This window comes from Onychomys torridus, chromosome 19, assembly GCF_903995425.1.
Source record: "Onychomys torridus chromosome 19, mOncTor1.1, whole genome shotgun sequence".
Classification (NCBI taxonomy): Eukaryota; Metazoa; Chordata; class Mammalia; order Rodentia; family Cricetidae; genus Onychomys; species Onychomys torridus.
In genome coordinates this window covers 5,897,220-5,907,748 of record NC_050461.1, presented here as the reverse complement: position 1 = coordinate 5,907,748, position 10,529 = coordinate 5,897,220, and the positions used below count along the sequence as shown (strand labels likewise).

General features: G+C 48.1%; 1 protein-coding gene across 2 annotated transcripts in view; it reads left to right on the top strand.

Moving 5' to 3' along the window:
• The first annotated feature begins 469 nt into the window (after positions 1 to 469).
• The window catches only part of Bves (blood vessel epicardial substance), a 37,823-nt gene continuing 27,763 nt past the window's right edge, over positions 470 to 10,529 (top strand). The window contains exons 1-4 of one of the 2 annotated variants that reach the window (XM_036168996.1): positions 470 to 516; positions 2,103 to 2,148; positions 3,326 to 3,562; positions 7,962 to 8,086. In XM_036168996.1, coding sequence (XP_036024889.1) covers positions 3,337 to 3,562; positions 7,962 to 8,086 — 351 coding nt within the window. In that variant the 5' untranslated portion in view covers positions 470 to 516; positions 2,103 to 2,148; positions 3,326 to 3,336. Of the gene's footprint in view, positions 517 to 2,102; positions 2,149 to 3,055; positions 3,066 to 3,325; positions 3,563 to 7,961; positions 8,087 to 10,529 lie in introns of those variants that run through there. The other variant, XM_036168997.1, reaches the window with a different exon arrangement.

Sequence of the window (10,529 nt, the reverse complement as noted above, 5' to 3'; positions counted from 1 at the left end):
GATTTCGGACAAGCACTTGAGCGCGCTTCTTTGAAATCCAGCCCAGTGGCTGGAGGGGAGGTCCCTGGGGTCCGACCACGCGTCCCGCTGGGCGGCCAGGTGTCGCCGCCGCGCGACAGCTCTCCCAGCCTTGGGCAGCTCTCCGGGGGCGGGAACCAGGGTCTGTCCGGGTCCCCTGCCCTCCCCTGCGGGGGGCGATCCGCGTGCGCGCCGCCCCACTCATGCCCAAACAAGGAAGCGCGGGAGCCGGGCGCGCGCACGCGGCGGGCCGGGGCGGCGGGTCTGCGGGGCGCGGGGCTCCGCCCGCGGGGCAACCTCCGGCGGCGCGTGCGCCGTGCGCCCGAGCCGGCCGCCGCGATGCCTATTTTAGTCAAAGCCGCCGCGAGCGGGGAGCTGGCCGGCGCCGCGCCGCCCGGGGACCCTCCACGAGCCCGTCGAGCCGCCGCTCCCCGCCGCTTACCGCCGCCGTCGCAAACTGGGCGCGCGCCGCCCGCGCCCGGCGCCGGGACCCGGCAGGTAAGGGAGCCGAGCGCCGGCTCACCGCGGGAAAGTTGGGCCCCGAGCGGCCGAGCAACTTGCCGCGCGCCGCGCTCCGCGCCGTCCTTGCAGCCGCCCTTTGCCCGCCCGTCCGCCCGCCCGCGCCCGGGGCCCTCGGCGGGACAGCGCAGGGGCGCGGAGCCGGGGGACGCTGACACTGTTCCGAGAGCGAGGTGAGCGGGTCCCCGGGTGGGGTGCAGATGGCCGGGGGCCGCGGGTCCTCGCCACCGGCCCGGGCCCTCGTTCCAAAGCCGTAGAGAAACGGGGGCTTGCCCGGCTGAGCCCGTAAACCCGAAGGGAAGACTCGGCCACGCCGCGCCGCTGGCCGCCCGAGGTGCGCGGAGACTCCGTGACAGTCACAGCGAATACGTCTGTTTGCACGGCTGTTTACTCACTGCTGTTCATCTTCATTTTTGTGACTTGGTCAGGGTTTAAAGTTAGCTTCCTCATTCATTCAGCATTTTAGACCCGCGGACGCCTATTTGAAAACCAATAGATGGGCACGATTTTACTACAGTAAGTGAGGAACTAGACTCTAGGGATCTGATGAGAAAGATGATGTTTTGATTCAGTAAAAATGAATCGGACAGTTCACAGATTCGCTCACCAATCTGGCCTTCTTCATTAGATCCACCATTCATTCCCTGTGTAAGGGCAGACCAGTGTTGGCCATTTAAACCCATTAAGTAGTGATTAAGCCCAAGCCCGTTAGATTAATCACTGAATATAAAAAACTAACTGATTTTTAAAGACAGTAAACACTTTTATGGGTGTATTTCATAAGTAAGAAGACACTTTAATATGTGTATTTATATACCTTCAGCTGCCTCTATAATTTGTATAGCTTTAATAAAGTGTAGCGCATCAAACTATGTTTTACAGTAATCCTACGTTTAAAACTGGCTGTTAGGGCTGGTGAGAAAGCTCGGCTGGCCGGTAAGGCACTAGCAGGCAAGCCTGACCACATGCCTTGTCTCTTCAGGACCCACGTGGTGGAAGGGGAGATTCTCCAGCAACTGTCCTTTGGCTTGTGCGCCCACCCATCCCTCAGAAATAATAAACATGTGCAGTACGTTTTAGTGGTTTTTAATATTGTCTGGCTTTGAGACAGATGATAGTTTCCTCATCTATTTTCTTTGACCGGAAATTTAAACTAATGCCACTTTTAGAACTTCCAAGAACCTGAAAGTGAACTAAGACCGTGTAGTTCCAAGGGAAAACAGGTTGAGGAGGGAGGCACGGCTTAGGTGGCTCCCTGGTGGCCTGAGGGACAGACGCTGACTCAGCCTCAGGAATGTATGAGTGAAATGGTTTTTTGTCCGTTTTGGTCTCATCCCATTGGGGTCTTCCCCAGTGACAGTGTCATGGAGGCCTTGGAAGGCTATAGATCCATATGTACCGCCCCTGCCTCCCACAGGCATTGCGTAGCATAGCAAGCAGGAGGCCGGGATGACACTCATACTTCCAGGTTCTTGGAACCAGTCCCCCATCGTGATAAGCTTAAATTTTTATTAAGACTTTTGGAAAGTAGTTGAATTCTCTCTCTCTCTTTTTTTTTTTAACAGAAAAATCAATATTTAAGTCAACTTATTTGTGAACTGTTTGGAGTGGGTATGTAACTCCCTTGTCATATGTTTAAAGCAAATGTCACAAAAGGAAACTTCCACTTGCTCACTTCATTCATTTATAAATGTGTTTGTCATCTTAAGATATACGGAATTTATCCTCGTATCCTTACTTATCTAGCACCCTTTCAAGCTGTCCAAACCACATCTATTATTATACCACTTAAAATCTTTACTATGTTAAAAATGTGAATTTTTCTGTTTTGAAAGATGTATATATTTGTAAATTAAATTTAAAGATATTTTTGGTCCTCATTTAACTTTAAAAATGAAATGGATTAGTTCATGTCTTCTGTAAACCTACATAGTTTTTGCCAAGGACCAAATTAATGGACAGAACAGAGTGATACTTTGTATTGTTTTATATAAGTGTGTGTAAAATGTATATAACTTGAAATATAAATGTGCATTAAATGTATATTACTTGAAATGTATTTGCTGCGGTGCTTAATATTAAATACCCAACTATATTCATGAACCTTCCTACATATAAATTGTACATTTACTACTTTCTAATTTGTGAGATGCTATCAACTAGAATTATTTGAGGAATGAAAATAGAGGCTTAAGCTGGAGAAGACAAGAAACTTTGAATGCTATTTGAGTGCTCTATATGTGGGTATATGCTAGTGAAGTGTATGATTATGTACTATGTGCACGTTATGATAGGTATGTGGCAATGATTTAACAGCTTTTAAGTAATAAATATAAGGGTTTTCTTTTTTTTTTTAGAAAACCAGGGGCTTTTTTTTTTTGGTGGTTGTTGTTTTTTTACAGTTTTTTCCTGTGCTTGGATTCCGTCTCCAGGGTGAATGGTTTGAAGACTGCTAAACCAGTGTAAAAGCTGTGACCTGTGCATGTGGGTGTTAGTCTCTCGTACTTGCTGATTCTCACCCTCTTCAAGTATGTGTGTATTCATTTCTTAACACACTGAACCTGAGATATTTCATTGCAACATAAGTCAAATGGGGGATCATTATGACAGGTACAGAAAAGGACATTCTTTGTGACAGGGCTGGAGTTTGAACCTGTGTACTTCATAAGTATTGGAAAACTGTTGACTAGCATGTAATTTGTAAAAATAATTTTGGCATATTACCTGTCATAGGCATCATAAGATGAACTTTCCATTTATGACTGGTTGTGTCTATTTGTCTTTATAGGACTTTTCAACATGAATTACACAGAGTCCGGCCCATTTGCAGAATCAATTGAAGCAGGTTTTAACTCTGAGTTGGGAAGTGTAACACCTGTGCCTTCCAATGAGACCACTTGTGAGAACTGGAGAGAGGTCCATCATCTGGTGTTTCATGTAGCAAACATTTGTTTGGCAGTTGGTTTGGTGATCCCAACCACTCTTCGCCTCCACATGATCCTTCTTAGAGGGATGTTGTCTATAGGTGAGGCACCCTGGGCTTCAAATAACACTGTGCAGCTGGTGTCACGTGGACTTTGCATTGGGAGCTTAGAGTGGCCTTTCCAGGTATATAGCATAGAAGAAACATAAGCCTGTGTCAATTGCTCAGCAGTCAGCTTAGCACATAGGTCTCCACACAGCCACCGTCTCCCTTCCTTAACTGTGTAAGTGGTGTATGCTTTTCTAGACTGTGCAGGTTCTACATGTCAGAAAGTCCGTTCGTGTGCGAGCATGTGGCTGTCAGAGCCAGACCGTGTGATTCCAGCCCCAATTCCACGCCTTGCTAACTGTGTAACTTGAGCAAATGATTTTAATTTCCTGTTACTTCCGTTTCCTCTTGTATCAGAGAAAGATAAAAGTAAAGCTACCTTCTGGGGTTACTGTGAGGATTGAGTAAACGTGTGCTAGGATAGTGCCTGGCACAGAGCAGCCGTGTTGTCTCTGCCGTTATGGTTTGAAGAGACACTTGCTGTAGCCAGTGAAGGGATATGAGAACAAAATCAGTTCCCATTTACAATAATCCAAGTGTACTGTTCATATAGCATGTGGACATATAGCATAATATGCACATTTTTGGCCCTGTTAACTGATTGGGCATGTTTATTCCCATCAGAATATGAAATGATAGTTACTGTTTTAGCCAGTGATTATTGGCGAATTCTGTGATTCCGCCCCTCAATTCTCCATTTATTTAGGTGCGTTTCTGACACTTGTAATCTATCAGACAGATTAGGGAAGGCAGTCTCCACCCTTGTGAAAACAGACGGGCATCACAGTGTGTGGTGTCAGCTGGGCACTGCAGGCCTGTACCCAGTGCTCAGGGCGAACAGGAGACAGGCTCAGTGGTGATGCAAGGCAAGGTCCTGCATGATCGTACGATAGCTCTGGGGAAATGACCAGATTTCTCTTAAGTGTGAGCATGGAGTAGCCTGGTGAAGGGCGGGAGAGGAGAAGTTACAGCGTAGCACAAAGGAAGACTAGCCTTTTGTCCTGAATGTACAAACAGTGACGAGAAGAGACAGGCTAGCTAGGTGTCAGCCTTTGGGATTTCTGGAGCTCTGTGACCTTTACAAAGGTAGGGACTGCAGAGGCAGGTTGTTGGATGGAGGGAACCCATAATCCAAATTATAAACATTAAGACAGGAGTTCTGGAGGTACAACATACCAGAATGCATCTTTTAGCCTGGTACTTTCATCTATACATAAGGAAACTGAGGCCAGGAAGTAGAGGGATGAGACTTAGTCAGATGTTCCACTGTGATGAGGTCCAGCATTTGCACGTCTGACTCTAAATGTGAAAGTTAGCTCTCATGTGTGTGTGAATCTGTAAATCCATATCTTAGTGATCATTTTAAACTAGAACTATATTCTATGCTTACTTTCCCCTATAAAATTGGAAAATAAGGATATTTTTATGAGGCAAGAGAGTAGATAAGGGAGGTACAGGAAGAGACCATTTGATGAATGGATAATCACCGAGTGAAAATTCGGGTCCCTGAAAGTTTCAGGGAAGTGTTTGCTCTTGGCTGGGATATCACTCATTTGGTATAGCACCTACCTCGGCTACATGAATCCCTGGGTGAGGTCCCGAGCACCTCATCAGCTAGACACAGTCAAGCATGCCGGCACTCAGGAGGTAGGATCAGAAGCCTAGTGACAACCTCAACCACACCGAGGGCTCAGTGCTGAGCTCCATGAAACCTTGTCTCAAAACAGCAAAGTAAAGTATTTGAGTTCACCACTAATCACGAAAATACAAAAGGAAATGCAGTACGTAATTCCTTAACAGATAATGAGGTTTAAAAAAAAAAACTGGGGGTGAGGGGAGGGATAGGGTCTCGCTCTACAGACCAGGCTGGCCTTAAACTCACAAAAAGATCCATCTGCCTCCCAAGTGCTGGGACCACTGTGCCTGGATAGGAGTTTCAGACTTAGTACTGGAAGTGCAGTATTGATGTTTCCAACTAGTAGGTTTGCAAGTTTGTAGAAACCTTTTGGAATACACTTCTTCAGTGTTAATCCGAAGCTGTGTGGCGTTCATTCCCTTCCTCACCTTCAGCTCCAGCTTAAGTAAACAGCCATAAATGGAGAATTATTTCGTATATAAAGTTGCCTTTGTTAGTTACCAAAAATTGTACCCTCAAATGGGTGTGGCAGTGCATACCTTTAACCCCAGTGTATAGAGGGCCTGAGGCAGAAAGATACAGAGTTAAGGATAGCCTGGTCTACAAAGGAAGACACTGTCTCAAATGAAAATCTAGGGCTAAGGATGTACTCAGTTGTCTGCAATTCCTGCACTCCGGGTGGGATCCTGCAGAAAGAAATACAGTGAAAAAATAATGACACCCAAAGATGGTGTGTGTGGGGGGGGATGGATGGGTGTGGTGTGGTCTGGTGTGGGGGGGATGGATGGGTGTGGTGTGGTCTGGTGGGGGGGGATGGGTGTGGTGTGGTGTGTTGGGGATGGATGGGTGTGGTGTGGTCTGGTGTGTGTGGGGGGGATGGATGGGTGTGGTGTGGTCTGGTGTGTGTGTGGGGGATGGATGGGTGTGGTGTGGTCTGGTGTGTGTGGGGATAGAAGGGTGTGGTGTGGTCTGGTGGGGGGATGGATGGGTGTGGTGTGGTGTGGTCTGGTGTGTGTGGGGGGATGGATGGGTGTGGTGTGGTCTGGTGGGGGGGGATGGATGGGTGTGGTCTGGTGTGTGTGGGGGGATGGATGGGTGTGGTGTGGTCTGGTGTGTGTGTTGGGATGGATGGGTGTGGTGTGGTCTGGTGTGTGTGGGGATAGAAGGGTGTGGTGTGGTCTGGTGGGGGGATGGATGGGTGTGGTGTGGTGTGGTCTGGTGTGGGGGGGGGATGGATGGGTGTGGTGTGGTCTGGTGTGGGGGGGATGGATGGGTGTGGTGTGGTCTGGTGTGGGGGGGATGGGTGTGGTGTGGTCTGGTGGGGGGATGGATGGGTGTGGTGTGGTCTGGTGTGGGGGATGGATGGGTGTGGTGTGGTCTGGTGTGGGGGGATGGGTGTGGTGTGGTCTGGTGTGTGTGGGGGGGATGGATGGGTGTGGTGTGGTCTGGTGTGTGGGGGATGGGTGTGGTGTGGTCTGGTCTGGTGTGGGGGATGGATGGGTGTGGTGTGGTCTGGTGTGGGGGGATGGAAGGGTGTGGTGTGGTCTGGTGGGGGATGGATGGGGTGTGGTCTGGTGTGTGGGGGGATGGATGGGTGTGGTGTGGTCTGGTGTGTGTGTTGGGATGGATGGGTGTGGTGTGGTGTGTTGGGATGGATGGGTGTGGTCTGGTGTGGGGGATGGATGGGTGTGGTGTGGTCTGGTGTGTGTGGGGGGATGGATGGGTGTGGTGTGGTCTGGTGTGGGGGATGGATGGGTGTGGTGTGGTCTGGTGTGGGGGGATGGGTGTGGTGTGGTCTGGTGTGTGTGTGGGGATGGATGGGTGTGGTGTGGTCTGGTGTGTGGGGGGATGGATGGGTGTGTGTGGGGTGGTCTGGTGTGTGTGGGGGGGATGGATGGGTGTGGTGTGGTCTGGGTGTGGGGGGGATGGATGGGTGTGGTGTGGTCTGGTGTGTGTGGGGATAGAAGGGTGTGGTGTGGTCTGGTGTGGGGGATGGATGGGTGTGGTGTGTTCTGGTGGGGGATGGATGGGTGTGGTGTGGTCTGGGGGGATGGATGGGTGTGGTGTGGTCTGGTGTGGGGGATGGATGGGTGTGGTGTGGTCTGGTGTGGGGGATGGGTGTGGATGTGGTCTGGTGTGTGGGGGAATGGATGGGTGTGGTGTGGTTTGGTGTGTGGGGGGGATGGATGGGTGTGGTGTGGTCTGGTGTGTGTGGGGGATGGATGGGTGTGGTGTGGTCTGGTGTGGGGGATGGATGGGTGTGGTGTGGTCTGGTGTGGGGGGATGGGTGTGGTGTGGTCTGGTGTGGGGGGGGATGGATGGGTGTGGTGTGGTTTGGTGTGTGGGGGGGATGGATGGGTGTGGTGTGGTCTGGTGTGGGGGGGGATGGGTGTGGTGTGGTCTGGTGGTGGGGGGATGGATGGGTGTGGTGTGGTCTGGTGTGGGGGATGGATGGGTGTGGTGTGGTCTGGTGTGGGGGGATGGGTGTGGTGTGGTCTGGTGTGGGGGGGGGATGGATGGGTGTGGTGTGGTCTGGTGTGGGGGATGGATGGGTGTGGTGTGGTCTGGTGTGGGGGGGGATGGAAGGGTGTGGTGTGGTCTGGTGTGGGGAATCTTTTTAGTAGTAAACTAGAATGAAAATGTGGTATTCAGCTTAAGTATTTCTAGATGTGTTTGGTTCTAGGCAGAGGAGGATTACAGTAAGCTCTTTGATGAATCTGTATTAAGTGTCTAACACATGCTTCTGTTACTCAACAGGGTGCACCCTTTATGTAGTCTGGGCCACTCTCTACCGATGTGCCTTGGACATAATGATCTGGAACTCGGTGTTCTTGGGTATCAATATTTTGCATCTTTCATATCTTTTGTACAAGAAAAGACCGGTAATTACTAAATTTTTTTAATAAGAAAGTGACTTTAAATATGAAAGCTTTTTAAAAGAACTTCATTCAGACTTGCCAGTGAGCATCTGACAACCTTAGTCCCTCTCGAATATTCTGACTATTGAGCTTTCTGTGTGAATGCCTGAGAGAAAAGCATTTGAAATCTGTGAAATTTGTTTAACAAATGAATTTTCCAAACTTTGACTTGCTAGAGCATGAACACATGACTAATACTGTCTTTTTTAGGCATATTGTGTGATTATTTCCTGGTCTGCTGATACTCAGTTATCACTTGGAAATATCTGCTTAATTATAAAATTACTGATAAGCAACTTCCATTTCATACTAATGATTTGCAGATAGTTCATTCTATTTTCATAGTATAATGACTGTTACCTTTCTTGAGTTTAAAATATTCATGTAGAAATCAACACTTTTGGTGGATATTTACCAGAATATCAGTACTTACATTTTAATTTTTAACACTGGCTTCTCTTACAATGTCTTCTTAATACCTAAACCATAAATAGAGCAAGCCTGTGTGCCGCAGCACACACCTGTGATACCAACACTTATGGAGTAGGTGAAGTGACAGTTCAAGGCCAGCCTGCTCTACATAATGAGTTTGAAGTTAGCTTGGAGCTGTGAATGAGGTTCCATCTTAAAAACAAAACAACAACAACCAAACATCACCTCCTCCAAGAACATAAAAAACGAAGTAGAAAGCAGCTGGGTTCACAGAAATCACTGCATACATGGTCACTGACTGTCCTAAGTACAAGCATTCAGTCGCCCAAGGCTGCAATGCTCATCTTAGCTCTGATTTTAATGTAGAAAACTATTAGAAAATAGGACATTTCACACAGAAATACAGATGATATACATGTAGGTACTCCTACTCCACTACTCCATAACCTCCTCACACACAGCCGCTCAGTTTGGGCTGCTTGTCTGTATTGGTCAGTTTTTTTTTTTTTTTTTTTTTTTTTTTTTTTCCTGGGTTAGGCTGTGTGATTAATGAGATCTCAGTGATGCAGAACAACAGTGGCCTTTTCTTCTCACCCACCTTACCTGTTGACTGGCATCACGGAGTCTATCTTATGTCCCAGTCTCTGCTAAAGCAGCAAGTTCTTTTGGGACTGTGTATTCTTATGGCAGAGGAGACCATACAAAAGTTAGAAAAACATCCATTTGCTCGAGGGGCTGGAAGTGGTGTGTGGCTAAGAGGATGCTCTTGCAGAGGACCTGGGTTTAGTTCCCAGCACCCACGTGGTGGCTCACAACCATCTATACAATTCCAGGGAACCTAATGTCTCCATGGGCACTGATTGCACATATTGCAGACCAAATACCCATACATAAAATTAAAAAGCAAACAAAAAGCTGTTTCTATAAAAAAAAAATCTATGTCACTTCTGCTTACTGTTTCATTGGCCAAAGCCAGTGGCATGGCCGAGCCTGCTGATGTTGCAGATAGGGCAGAGTAACTCTCTTATGGGACAGCAAACAATCGGAGGCATTAGTGTAGTCGAACACACTAACCGTTGTAGCCCTATGCACACTGAAGATGCTCGGAGAAACTTTTGACAAACAGATTCTTCCAAAGAAGAGAATTCAGACAACCTCACAAAGAAAATGAGTCTTGAGCTGAGGTGTAGAAGAAAGACGGGGCATGTGACTAGACTGTGGCAGGTCCTGTGTTCATCACGGTGCCACAGTAGATACTGTGTGGGCTGGATGGGACAGATTTGTGAGGAAATCATGCTGCATGCTCACTACTAGAGCTGTGGAGTAGAGGAGGTGGGAACTGTAATAATGAGGATGACAGTTCTTAGATATTTGAGTCTTTTCTGGAAACCCAAGTTCACAGTCCCTGAGTCAGTGATGTTATTGAAGCACTGGAAAGAATGTCTCGCACCTAGGGCTCCTGTTTTGCTTCGTTTGGTTTTTTGCTCTATCACTTAAATAAATAAAGATGATTCTTCATCAGAATAAAATGGGGACAGACTAGAGTGACATCGGGTAGAAGCAGCTTTTGTGCTCGGGTTCTGCAGGTTTCATTGAGCTTTCACTGAGACAGAGTTCATTCACAGTGCAGTACAATTTTCCACGCACCCAGTTCTGGTGGCTCCAGACGCTGCATGCCCTGGGCCTGAGAGACTCTGAGCAGGCGTGATTAAGACCGTCGCTGTACTGCTGTCCGGGGCCAGCCTTACTCATCCGAGGGATCTCAGTGCTACGAAGCGTAGGCTGGGATGAGACCACCATGCCAGAGCTCGCTGCCCTTCTTTCTTCCTTTGCTTGGGAGTATGTAAATATGAGGCAGTGATTGCAGCCGTGAGTGTTGGCTTTCCTGCCTTGATGCATTAAATAATTACGTGGAGATAAAAAGCTTAATGCATTATTTTGTGAATTTGTTTTCCCATTCTTTCTCACTATTATA